We start from the raw sequence: 13,657 nt of genomic DNA on the forward strand, positions 1-13,657 counted from the left end.
ACCACGTAAATCTTGTCTTCTTTATCCTTTACTGCCATTATTATTTTTCTTGTTCTTATTAATCTCAACAAATTGGTATCAGAGCTCTGTTGAAATGGTCAGTTCAAGTACAAAATTCGAGTTATCAAAGTTTGATGGTATAGGGAATTTTGGGTTATGGCGGGCTAGGGTAAAAGATTTGTTGGTACATCAGGGCCTTCTAAAAACCTTGAAGGCGGAAAAGCCAGCAAATCTGGAAGAGGCTGATTGGAAGGAGTTGAAGAAGCAGGGAGCTACGGACGTGGTACATGCTGATGACTCTTATTATAGTGAAGGTGATGTTCTAGCGGTAACTAGTAACAAGTTCGAACATTGTTTGGACTTGTTGGGCGTTTCTAGATGCTAGATGAGAAGATGGTGAGGGGCGCTGTGGTGTTGGGCAGCGCGGATACCAGGAGGGGTCATGGACCTGGTATCGCTATGGGTCAATATTGGCTTGGTATGGGCCAGTATGGCACTAGCATGGGTCGGGCTTGGCATAAGTCACGGCTGGTATGGGAGGACTTCTCGGGACGACGAAGAAGTTCGTGAACATGCACTGGGAAACGTTTGATGCTGCGTTGTGCGTGTTGCTGGCCAGTGGTAATTGCTGGTTAGTGGAGCATTGGGCAAGGCACACGGGTTTAGTGTGACTTTGCAGGGGCGCTGTTGTGTTGGGGCAGCGTGGATACCAGGAGGGGATATGGACCTGGTATGGGCCGGATGCAGGAAGTCAGCTGAACGGGGCAGTTAGCATGAGTCGCGGCGGTATAACAGGTCGACGGCTGAGGGGCGAATGGCTTGGAACAAAGCGGTTCGTGTACATGCACTGGGTAACGTTTGATGCTGCGTATGCATGTGGCTGGCTAGTTGGGATGAGCATGGTTGTTCCTACCCATGTGTATATGTGAGATAAGTTTTTTTCTCCTAAGGGGCATAATTGTGAAGGTGGAGGTGTTGCGATAAGTCTTTTCTCCTAAGGGACATATTTGCTAAGGTGGAGATTTGTTGAGTTATCTTTTTCTCCTAAAGGACATATTTGCGAAGGTGGAGATAGTCTTTTCTCCTAAAGGGAATATATGTGAAGGTGGAGATGGTGAGATAAGTCTTTTCTCCTAAAGAGCATATTCGTCAAGGTGAAGATTTGTTGAGTTATCTTTTCTCCTAAAGAACATATTCGCCATGGTGGAGATTGTTGAGTTTGTCTCATATATGGATTAGGAATAAGTGTTTGTCTCATACTAGGAGTAGGAGTGAAACGGGTAGACATATTGTATAGGGATTGGATGCCTATAAATATATTGGTTGTATCCCTAAAGGGTTGTGTCACCACTAACACCATCACAAATAATAAGAGAATACTTTCACTCCCGTGGATGTAGGCACATTGCCGAACCACGTAAATCTTGTCTTCTTTATCCTTTACTGCCATTATTATTTTTCTTGTTCTTATTAATCTCAACAACTTTCAATAATATAGAAAATGACAAAATTGTCACCACGTTTTTTTTTTTTTTTTTTTTTTTTTTTTTTTTTTAAGTTTTCTTCAATCTGGACTATTGATTTTGATTAGATCAAGAGCTCGGATTAAACCTCATATTTTACCTGAAGCCTATTACGGTGATCCTTCATATATATATATATATATATATATATATATATATATATATATATATATATATATATATATATATATATATATATATATATAAAATGAGACCATCTCTTTCCGTGAGTCCGATGAGACTTTTCAAAAATGCACAAAAGCTACTACAGGAATGTACAAAGACTAGATTTTGTGAAATTCGTCGAGCATGAATGTACACAAGCTATCATGTATGCATTTGTGTAGTAGCATGTATGCATTTACAAAGTGCATTTACAAAGGGTCTCACGGGAACATTTTGATGCACTTGAATATTATTATATATATATACATATATAACAGCAGTTTCAATGAAGATGAGCTGTACTGTTAATGCTGAATATTTACCAAATAATCAACTAATCTCCCTAATTTAAGCAAAGAACGTTGACAATAGTGTCGTCATACTGTCATAGATGTGTTCAACTTTTGTATTTGGATTGGACTTGATAATTATAGTTTTAGCAATTAATAATAATAATTATAGGCATGTGCCAGTAAATTGAATTCTGAGTTAATTAAACATTTATTTATCATAACTAGTGTACTACTCCAGCCAGAATATAACGCTTACACGGATGGGGAGAGTACTTTACTTGGACCTAACATTATTATTCATAATAACATCATATCAAACCAGATTTGCTTGAAAACCTTGATGATCAAATCATGGTACTCGTCGGAGTTCAAAGACAGATAGCAAGCAAGAAGATCTTCCAAGTCCTTTGATGCCCTGATGTTGTTCTCCACTATCATCTCCACCATTGATTCCCGGAAGTCTCTGCGTGGGTCCTGAGATGTCTTCACAACTGCAAAGCTCTGCGACGACGACACGCTTTTCCTGCCCTGAATTCTCCTCCCCATCCTTGGACTGTTCGTCCTGAGTTTCAAACCTGAATGCCTCCGAACGGGTCTTGTCCTCTGTTCTTTTGACCTTTTAACCATGTCGTTTTGGTGTTCTTCTTCCTCTGTTTTAGGTGAAGCCTTGGTAATGATGGGAGGGAGTTGTGGCGGCAGGATTGTATCAGTATCGCAAGAGGGTGATAGGGAGAGCGTTTCGTCGGACCTCCGATCAGGTTCCGACGAGGAGGTGTCGTTGTCGGGGGAGGAAACGGGCGTGGCAGCCGCCGTGCTTATTGTCTTGGCGTTGCTGCTGCGCCGTTTCTTGGCGGATTTTCGCGGCGAAGCGACGCGGGTCTTTGGAGGGGCGTTGAGGTCTCTAGAGATGTAGTAGGATTTCCGGTGGTGAGAGTGGCTTGTGGCTAGATGTGTTGATGATGATGAAGAAGATACGGATGGTGATGAAATTTGGGTTAGGTGTTTCTTGTTTCTGGTTTTGTTGCCCATTTCCTTGAGCTTGTAAAACCAGGCATTTGGGATGATTTCAGAGAATCTGAACTTGTAATTCCCCATCTCTCTCTATCTATCTCTCTCTCTCTCTGAGTTGAGAATGTGGGGAAGGTAATATAAATAAATATAGAAGGTAGAGGGATGGGGTCCAGAAAAGCAAATAGAATAAGGCCAATGTGGATAGAGCAGAAGCCTGAGGGTGAATGGTTCGCCATTTGCTTTAATTTCTTCTTTACATTGTTTATGCCGTCAGTCCATTAAATAAGGGTTTCATTGTTTTTTGGGGTGACGAGGGTCATTGAAGGATTAAATTATTCACTTTATTAAGTGATAAAATTGATTGATTGTAGAAATAGTTCACGAGAGACTAAAATTATTATTTCGTGAATAATTTAGGGGTTAAAAGATGGTCACACATATAACTCAGAGACTAAGTTTATGCTACAGGTATAATTGAAGGACCAAAAGTATAATTTTTCTTTATTCTATTTCCAACTTTTTATCCATTAATTATAAAATTATAGTGAAACATTAAGTTGGTCACACTTGTGTGTGACCGTCTCATGGATCTTTACCCATGAGACAGGTCTATTGAGGTCAATATGAAAATGTACTTTTTTTGGTGCATAATATTAAACGTAATACATATGCTGAAAAATGTAATACAGTACTAATTATGAATAAAGTGTTTTCTTACATGTAATGAAAAACATAATACTTTTGAGGAAAATTTTAATACTTTTGCATTTTGATGTAAAAATATTACTTTTCTCATAAAAAATATTAACTTTCTCTTATAAATAATGTTGGCAAGTGTTTGTTACTTATAAAGGAAAATTTAATACTTTTGAGGAAAAATGTAAAATATTACATTATTATATTTTCCTATATAAATAATAAACCTTTTATTATTGATTTAGTATTACATTTTCTACTATTAGTATTACATTTCATCTTGACCCGACCCGTTTTATGAATAAGGATTAGTGAGACGGTCTCACTTAAATTTTTGCCTAAGTTAAATATTTGATTATTAACTAAACTAGTATTGCACCCGTGCGATGCACGGCTATGTTGTTATGGTGCAATTATAACACATGTATATGTTGAACATATAGTAAATAAAAGGTTAAACATATATTAAATAATGTTAACCGTGGTATCAAAACATTAGTACCTGCGTTGTTTCGACATAGAATCTGCGCCTCAATAACATGGTTTCCCAAATTTGTAACAATCAACCATGTCCAAGTACAAAGCCCCAAATAGTGGTCTATATTCCTCAACAGCATAATTCGAGATCTAACCTTTAGGGTTAAACAATGATTCGGAACACCTGAACATCTCAAACTTTTAAGAAATTCAGTGGTGTGAACTTCAAATTGCATATCAACATTTGTATATGACTTGCACACAGAATCACAACTCAAATACGTCTTAGGAGAGCCTTCATTTATACCATTCATGTATTCATTGACATGGTCGACAGTATCTAATGTCGTCGGCAAAATAGCTCTAGTCTCAAGATGTATAGGATCCATGTTACCACTACGGTATGAAGGAAATGTGCTATCCACAATTTCTTTTATGGGATCACCTTCATTTTGCAAAACAAACTGTGACGGTATAATTATGTCGCACTCACCGTCATTATCTTGACCAAGTTTTCCATCACCTAAATTTGCAATCCAATTTGTAAAGCTCTCCAACTTCTCAACCTCTTCTTCCGAAGTAATAGTACACAAACGTAAATTCTTCGTTAACCGAAGAACTTCGCAATTGTTCCACAAGTAAGAAGAACTGATACTGGCTTGTACTATTTCTTGTCCAGTGACTGTTTGGAATAACTGGGAGTATTTGTCTAAAGTCTCCACCTAGGAAAACTATTTTTCTACCGAATGTCATTTCTGAGCTTCTAGGATTTGAGAAGCGCATTAAGTCTCTCATTGTCCTATCCAAAGCTTCAAAACAATGATTGTACATCATAAGAGCTTCGTCCCAAATTATTAATTTTGATTTGATATATATATATATATATATATATATATATATATATATATATATATATATATATATATATATAGTTATATATAGTTACACTCCTGTGCAAATGGATTTCCCAGGAGCGAAATAGGAATGACTGCTGTCCGTCCACGTGTTCAGATCTAATGGATGAGAAACACTGATTTTTAAATAAAATGCAGTGGCATTTTTGTAAATAATTGAACATAGAAGTGTAAGTAAAATGTATTAAAAGTGCATGTAAATGTATTATAGGTGCAAGTAAAATTTACACTAAGCATCAATACTAAGTGCACCTATAGTTATAAGTAGTTGCACCAATAGTTATAAGTAGTTGCACTAATATTTATAAGTAGTTGCACCTATAGTTATAAGTAGTTGCACCTAGGTGCATGAATGTTTGCACCTAGTTGTACCTAAGTAGTTGCGTAGAACCTAAGCTCTCAATTCCTAAGTCAGGTGAGGCATTTTATCAAACATTATACGGGTGGTCTATTGTTTCCTCGCCGAACTACCGGAGATTGCAAGGGTAAGACTAAGGAAAGTGCAATATCTTGCTCCTTTCCCACTATCACACATCTCTCTCATTGGGATCCTACAATGAAGAGAGAGTCTATATGCACACCTCTACAACATAGACATTCAAGGACAAGCAATGCATCAAATCTCATAATTCAATCCATACAAAGCATGAATACACAATCTCAAATCAATTCCAATCCAAATCCTAGATGTCTAGCAATTCATCATCATTAATAGATCAAAAACACAATATCAAATATGAATTTAAAGCAAGAAGAAGATAGGTTACCGAAGTCTTCAATCCAATGTGCTAGCAATGTTGAGCAATGAATTCTAGAGATGAAATAGAAATCTAATCTAATGAAAGAAATGAGTTTCCTAACCCTAACCCTAAAACTAAACTAAGAGATCTAAAATGAAAGGGCCAAAATGATGGTAAAAATAAGTCTCCTAAATAATCCCCTTACAAGCCTTTAAATAGGCTGAAAATCTGAAATTTCTGCGCTGACCGCCCAACAAATTCCACAACGCGTTGTACTTTCGGTTTCCCAACAACGCACGGCCAACACACGTTATGCATTGCCTTTTTGTTGGGATTTTGCCTTCCTTCCCTTTAAAAAAGTTGTATCCCTTGAAGTTGTTGAACCATAGCCACTTGAATCACCTCATTTGGGCACTCCTAGCTCAAGATATGATTAACCTACCGAACTGTCGCCGTAATGCCCTATAAATGACAATGTTTTGCTTTTTTCTACAAAGGCAATTCACAATTAGTCCTTGATCTTATTTTATCAAAGTAGGCTATTCTAAACATGTATTAGGCTCAAAGGACTCTACTTATAGCACAATAAGCCGTCTAAACACCTCACTAAATGCAGCACCTTTGGCACTTATCAAGTAACATTTCCACAAGGATTGGATCTCACATTAATTGAAGATTTGGTAAAATTCTCTTTCTTAGCTTTCAATTCTATATTTGTTATCTTCAATTTGTGTTTTCAATCTATTAATGATGATGAGTGGCTAGATTTCTAGGATTTGGATTGGATTTGATTTATGATTATGTATTCATGCTTTGTATAGATTAAATGATGAGAAATTATGTATTGCTTGACTTTGAATGTCTATGTTTTAGAGGTGTGCATATAGATTCTCTCTTCATTGTAGGATCTCAATGAGAGAGGAGTGTGAGAGTGAGGAAGTGGCAAGAGATTGCACTTTCCTTAGTCTTACCCTTGCAATCCCTGTCCTACGATCTAAGAAGGCTAGGCCCGGGAGGAGAAGGTAGACCGCCCACCAAGTGTTTAATAGAATGCCTCACCCGACTTCGGATTTGAGAGACTAAGTCTTACGTGACTTAGTGTTGGTGCCATAGTTCTCCCTTAGGATAGTCTTGCCTTGCACCATCTCTTGTCTACTTGAGACCCATGAATGCATGATCACGAATCCTATCCATCCAAATCCCCGTTTTACATATTAGTTTATTTCCTTTGTTTCTTTGCTTTCTATGCCTACATCAACGTTCCCATACCTACTCTCCTCTTGCACCTAGTTAACTCTTGTTGAGACATTGTGACAATTGATTGTCTAGCACTTTGCTTACTCCGAATGGCCATCCCTTGAGACACACGGGGGTTCCACATCTCCGTTTATACCTTTCCATCATTCCATCCCACTACACTACAAGTGGAGGTAAAAATCCAAATGTCAAAATGGTGCAGTTGCCGGGGATGACAATAGGTTCTAAGTAAAGTGTGTTTACTATGACAATCTAGGAGTGTATCAATAGGAGTTCTAGGTTGCCCATTTTTATTTTACTTGCTATCCATTGTATTCCATTGTTCTATCTTGTGAATTCATTGTGTTGTTATTCCCATCATTTTGTCCAGTGTGTTGACTTGTGATTCCATATTTGTTTTTATTTCATTTGCACATTGTGTGCTTTATTCCTGTTCTTGAATATTGAAATTGAAATTGCATTTAAGCTAACTTGCAACTACTTTAGTTGCAAAATCTTTCTCTTGTCTTTGTGCTTTTAATGCTAGATTGATCTTTGAAGGATGACCTCTCAATTCTATGATTTTTATGAGGATCCTTATGAACCTTCCCAACATTTCCACTATCCCCACCAAACACATACCCCACCAAACACATACCCCACCACCACCCCAAGCATATGCACATTCTTACAATCCTCACCATCAAAACCACTATTACAATCCATCACCACAAGAACCATACTCTCAAAATGCCTACTCCTATAATTCTCACGAAGCTTACCATTCTCAAACTTATCCTTCAAACCATTTTGAGAAAAATGATGACTACTTCTCACTAAGAGGCCAAAATAAATCTCAATCCTATACCTCTTACTCAAACCAAGCATACTCTCCACATTCTTACACTCAATACCTACCCACACCATATCATTATGAAGAAGGGAATCCATCCTTGTGACACCCCGTATTTTCATAAAATAAATTATAGTCCCGATATTAAATATTTTTATTAAAAATATTTATATAGTATTTATTTTGAAATGGGCTCGGGTCTATTTAGTATGGTGAATCAGTATTTTATTACCCAAATGGCTTAAGGCCAAAATATATTTATATATTTTGTATGGACTTTGATCCAAAAGAAATACCTAACCCAAGCTTTTGACCCAAGTCTAGCCTAAGCCCAACCCAACCCACAAATAGAAACCTACCATACTCAAAATAGATGGAGTATACATGTGTTGTGCTTCTCTTCGGCCGATTTCCTCCTTCTCCCAATTCAAAGTGTGAGCTAAGCTAGGCAGTCGCAACTCACACCCTTCCTTTATCTCTTTTCTTCGTCTCTTTATCACCTTTCCTGCGGTGAAGCATCAACCACCATCCCTCACCTTCCTCTCCTTCTCAGCTCCGCTACTGGCAAGGACAACCGAAGCAGCTTCGGTGGACGGCAAAGGCAGCTGGCGCTGCCTTGCTGTAACACCCCAGATTTTACCATATTTTAAAAACTTAAAAGCAAGAGATAAGCAATCGAATCATCCATTAAACATTAAGCGGAAGCAAGTCTAAACGGGGGTATTATGCCACATCTTCAAGTACAAAAGATGCACAGGCGGGAAAACTAAACGGTTTAAACAAGACATAAAGAGTCAAGGCACACAGGGCGCTCAAAAGGCTCACAGGCCATCAAAACATAACGTCTAGACAAGGTGACTAAGCTATCTATCACTCCAAGTCTAGCGCTCTCGGGCATCTACTCAGAACCTGTAGAACAAAGAAAACATAACATGGGGATGACACCCGGTCATCGAATATTGCTGGTAACCCATCAATACACGTTAAATACCATATATAGATAAGTATAAGCTAAAACCATTTTGAAACGGAATACAGTATATATCATTTCACAGCCATGGAGAGAAGTCAACTTCAAAGACTCATCAAACACTCTCAAAGAAAAGGGGATTACCATCCTCACAACAACGACAAGACATCAAACATGAAAGACAATACAACTCAAGATGCATTTTACTGATCACAAAGTAGAATACATCAAGACATGCTCAATAGCAAAGAATACACATTTACATAGTGACAACTACATGTCACAAGTTGCATAGTTCCAACCTTATGCCCTGTTCCAACCTTATGGCTAACCCCGGCCTTATTTCAGTTCCAACCATTACCTCCTAGTGCCACCATGTACTTCTGAGTCCAACCTTATACCGCCAGGGACCGTCGTCCCCCCTCCAACAACCTCTAACCTACCACCTACATATCAGTACACGAGGATACGATTCATTTCATTCACACAACCACCTACATGTGAGCAAAGCTCAAGTAACAACCACCCACATTTAATCATAGTCACATAAGTCATCGTCATTACAAAGAAGACTAAGGTTCCACAATAACCTTAATCAAGTATCAATCAAAGGGTACAACGATTACATACGTTCACATCATAGAAATCAATCAATGGATCACAACAAAGACATGAAACCATACTCAACAACGAAGGATCACAATCTGACACCAAACGATGGTCAACACAAGTTGCCAATCCCAATAAGAAAGGACAAGCCGCACATACTAGCATTTCAACATCAAAGTAGCATGCTTATCAAACGGAAAAACCAAAAGTAGTTCCATAGAACATTCAAGACTCACAATAGTCCAACGAATCACAAAGTCAGACCCTTAGCACGATTCAAGACACCAAATCCTACATGGATTCCTAACATACCGTTCTAGACATATGAAACATCAAGAAGACTCATAAATAGCCCAATAAAACAACATTGGGAGGTCAAAACATCAATACCGAGTCAAAAGAATCACGTGGAACAAATCCCCGCACATCGCCAACAATGTTCCCCGCGGGTACACACCCACGAGTGACCATGTACCCCGCGGGTGCGGCGGCGGGTAGGCCTCTGCCCGCCGTTCCGCCCGCGGGTACGCCCTGTACAACCAATTATCCCTTCGGGGATTTTCAACAACAAGTACAAATTCAAGTCCAAGTCAACCAAAATCTCACACAAAACAACAATATAACTTGAACCCAAGAAATAACCAAGCAATGGCATTCAAGAACCTTAAGAACAAGCTCTAAACATGCATCACCACAAGACAATGCATCAAATCTCACATTTCAACACAAGAATCACAAGTAGAAGCCAAGAAATCATCATCTAAGTAAGAAAATAGGTTTTGTAAAGCATGTGTTACCACCTTCGCTTTACCATCCAAAAACAACGCCAACATAGGCTCAACTCAAAAAGCCAATCTACCGGGAACCTGTGAATCACATCGGCTTTCACTAATTAAAACAAGCTAATAAAACAAATAAAACTAAGTTAACTATAAGGGGATTTGGTCCTTAGCTTCTCAATTAACACTAACCACATCACAACATTAATACACTAATAGATAATCTAATAACCAAGCTCAAGGGATAGAATTAATATTTAAAACTAATGAGCTAAAGGGGATTCAAACCCTAACTAAACCCCAACATCAAGCATCCCTTTACCACCACACTAAGCTGCAACTTATTAACCTAATTAACACTAAAACTACTTAACCCCAAACTAATCAACAACAAGCAACAAGAAGCAGAGGCTCACCACCTTCTTCGTTCTTCACGGCCATCTTCTTCTTCACGAAGCTGCACCCGCGGGTGGAACACGGGTACTACCACCACCCGACGGCGTGTCCTCTACCACCAAGCCAACACTTGCCGGGGATGCTAAGTCGCCGGAAACGGAGGAGAACGCCACTGGCGGGTTCCATCTTCGCCGCGCCTAGCCATTGCCACCTTTATACAGTGTCATCACCGCCCCCTGCCTGACGCCATCCAAGGTCCGCCATCGCTTCGCCGGAACAGAGGAGACGGTGGAGAGATTGGTCGCTGGAGTCCCCCGCAGCTTCTTTGTCGGAGCTCTTCTCGGATCATCGCCGCGTCAGGAATAAGGGAGAAAGTTCACAGCTTTGCCTTGCGTTTTTATCGATAACAAGATAGAGCCACCGCCCCCTTCTCCTATCTAGCTGCTGCCGATGACAGAGGAACACGAAGGAAAAGATATCCAAGAACAACATGCCTCCATTGAAGCTTAGCCGAGAGAGGAAGACGGGAGAGAGAGAAGAGGTGTTTGGTTTCTAAGGATTGAGGTCACGACTGCTTGGAGTTTTGGGAGAGGGATGATACGATACATACACACACACAAGAGATGGTAGGGTTAACTTACTAGGTTGGGCTTAGGCTAGATGGGTTTAACGCTTGATAGAAAATACATATCATTTTGGGCATAAAATAATCTTGTGGGCTCAAGACCAACTTTAGCCTATAAAATACTTATATACATATACTTTGGGCTTACAATAATAAGTAGACTTTAGGTAATTAAAATCTCTTTTGGGCTTAAGGCATTTGGATACAAAAATAATAGTTCATATAATAAATAGAACAAAGCCCAGTTTAAAATATTAAATAGATATATAAATATTTTTAATATAATATTTAATATCGGGACTATAGCGTATTTTAGGAAAACACGGGGTGTCACACTTGCTCTCAGCGACAGTGTAGCATCAGGCAGAAGTGGACGACGAAGTGGACGGTGTCGGAGTTTGCGCAGTAGCGAGCTGGAGTCCAACGTCGTCCCTTGTTGTCTCCGGCATTTTCCCTCTATTTCCGGCGATGCAAGCAGTCGGCGGTGAAGAAGCAAAGCAGCGGCAGTAGTCTGAAGCTCGTGGCAGAGATGGTGCGTGGCAACGGCGGTATCGACGGAGCTCGGTAGTGGCGTCTCTCCTCCGTCGTCGGCGTGGTAGCTTCTCCGGCAACGTTCTGGCTTGGTAGCAGCAGGCAGAGCCACGGGTGGTGGTGTGCCTGCCGTTCCACCCGCGGCTTTGGCAGCTTGAAGAAGACAAAGAAGAAAAGAGGTGAGCTGTGCCTTGTTGTTGTTGTCGATTAGTTTAGATGTTAATTAGATTATGTTTCATAAAAATCATTAAGAAATGCCTTAGCTTGTTGGTAATGAAGGTGTTTAGTAATGAGAAGAACTAGGGTTCAAATCCTTTTTTAGCTTTTGTAATTAATATAGTTTCATAAGCATGTGTGTTAGCTTAATTAGTTGTTTAATAGATTTATGATGCTTAAGTTACCTAAAGAGATACTTAGCTTAGTTAGTTAAGATATGTTTAGCTTTGGGAAAGATTTAGGGTTCAAATCCCTTAATAGTTAGTAATGTTTTAATAGTTGTTAACTAGTGAAAGCCGATGTGATTCACAGGTTCCCGGTAGATTGGCTTTATGAGTTGAGCCTATGTTGGCGTTGTTTTTTTATGGTTAAACGAATGACTTATATGATGATTCTTGGCTTCTACTTGTGATTCTTGTGTTGATTTGTGAGATTTGATGCATTGTCTTGTGGTGATGCATGTTTAGAGCTTGTTCTTAGGGTTCCTGAATGCTATTGCTTGGCTATTTCTTGGGTTCAAGTCATATTGTTGTTGTGTGTGAGATTTTGTGTGTTTTGGACTTGAACTTGGCTTGATTGATGAATTTCCTCGAAGGGAAAATTGTTGTGCAGGATATGTACCCCGCGGGCAGGAGCACGGGTAGGGCACTACCCGTGGCCCCACCCGCGGGGAACATGTATGATGATTGCGGGGATTTGTTCCCCGTGATCCTTTTCTTCTTGGTATTTGATGTTTTGGCCTCCCGTTGTTGAATTGTTGAGCTTTTGTGAGTCTTCTTGATGTTTCGTATATCTAGAACGATGAGTTAGGAATCCATGTTAGGATTTGGTGTCTTGAATCGTGCTAATGATCCAACCTTGTGATTCGTTGGATTGATGTTGAGTCTTTGTGGTTCATTGGAACTATTTTGGTTCACCCGTTTGATATGCATGCTAGTCTTGGTGTCATTGATGCTAGTATGTGTTGTTTGTCCCTTTCTATTGAGGATTGGCAACTCGTGTTGCCAATCATGTTGGTATTGGATTGAGGTCCATTGTGGTTGTTGTGTATCGTTTCATGTCCTTCATTGAAACCCATTTATTGAATCCCTTGATGTGATCCCGTGTGTATGATTATTCATTGATTAAGCATTGTTGAGCTTATCCTTTGTTGTACACACTTTGTATGGAATCTAGGTGTTGTTGTATCTCTAGATTCCGTGTGTATTGACTCTTATTGAGATGATGGATTGATGTGATGAGATGATTGAGCTGGTAAAGTGGACATTGTGGGGACTTATGTGTGATTGCATCCGGTAGTGGGTTTAAAGCTCCGGATTACCGTTTGGTTACTTGTGACTTGTGGGCAACATGGGAAACTCATTCCAGTTGCCAGAGATAGTAACAAACCCGTTGAGCTTGGAATCTCAATAGGGGGTGTATACACTTAAAATTGCTAGCTCTGCTTCCATTGGGTTGCGGTCCTTGTCATTGCGATGACACTATGCATGTGATTCGGGTCGTTGCGATGACTACGTGATACATGTTTGTTGATGATTTGGAGCCCTCTACACTGATCCACTATGAATCGAGCCGTGGTGCTGACTCCACGGTATATGACTTGGTGTGATGGTGTCCTATGTG

General features: G+C 39.5%; 1 protein-coding gene across 4 annotated transcripts; it reads right to left on the minus strand.

Moving 5' to 3' along the window:
* Window positions 1-2,158: 2,158 nt before the first annotated feature.
* Window positions 2,159-3,253, minus strand: LOC109179145 (transcription repressor OFP1-like). 4 transcript variants are annotated; one of them, XM_019328707.1, is made up of 2 exons: window positions 2,628-3,253; window positions 2,159-2,594 (listed from the first exon to the last, which is right to left on the minus strand). In XM_019328707.1, the coding sequence occupies exons 1-2, from the start codon at window positions 3,074-3,076 to the stop codon at window positions 2,279-2,281; spliced, it is 765 nt and encodes a 254-aa protein (XP_019184252.1). In that variant the 5' UTR covers window positions 3,077-3,253; the 3' UTR covers window positions 2,159-2,278. The 4 variants fall into 4 exon arrangements, with proteins under 4 accessions (XP_019184252.1, XP_019184253.1, XP_019184255.1 ...); XM_019328708.1 differs by having other exon boundaries at window positions 2,159-2,758; window positions 2,816-3,252; XM_019328710.1 differs by having other exon boundaries at window positions 2,159-2,695; window positions 2,816-3,251.
* Window positions 3,254-13,657: the final 10,404 nt, after the last annotated feature.

The sequence above is a fragment of the Ipomoea nil genome, unplaced genomic scaffold, assembly GCF_001879475.1.
Source record: "Ipomoea nil cultivar Tokyo-kokei standard unplaced genomic scaffold, Asagao_1.1 scaffold0878, whole genome shotgun sequence".
In the NCBI taxonomy this organism is placed as follows: Eukaryota; Viridiplantae; Streptophyta; class Magnoliopsida; order Solanales; family Convolvulaceae; genus Ipomoea; species Ipomoea nil.

Excerpts from the sequence above, each read along its gene's own strand:
- LOC109179145 (XM_019328707.1), bottom strand. The coding sequence starts at position 3,076 with ATGGGGAATTACAAGTTCAGATTCTCTGAAATCATCCCAAATGCCTGG. Across the intron at positions 2,595-2,627 it reads GCTTCACCTAAAACAGAGGA|AAAAGAACAGAGGACAAGAC; the intron begins AGAAGAACACCA and ends GGTTAAAAGGTC.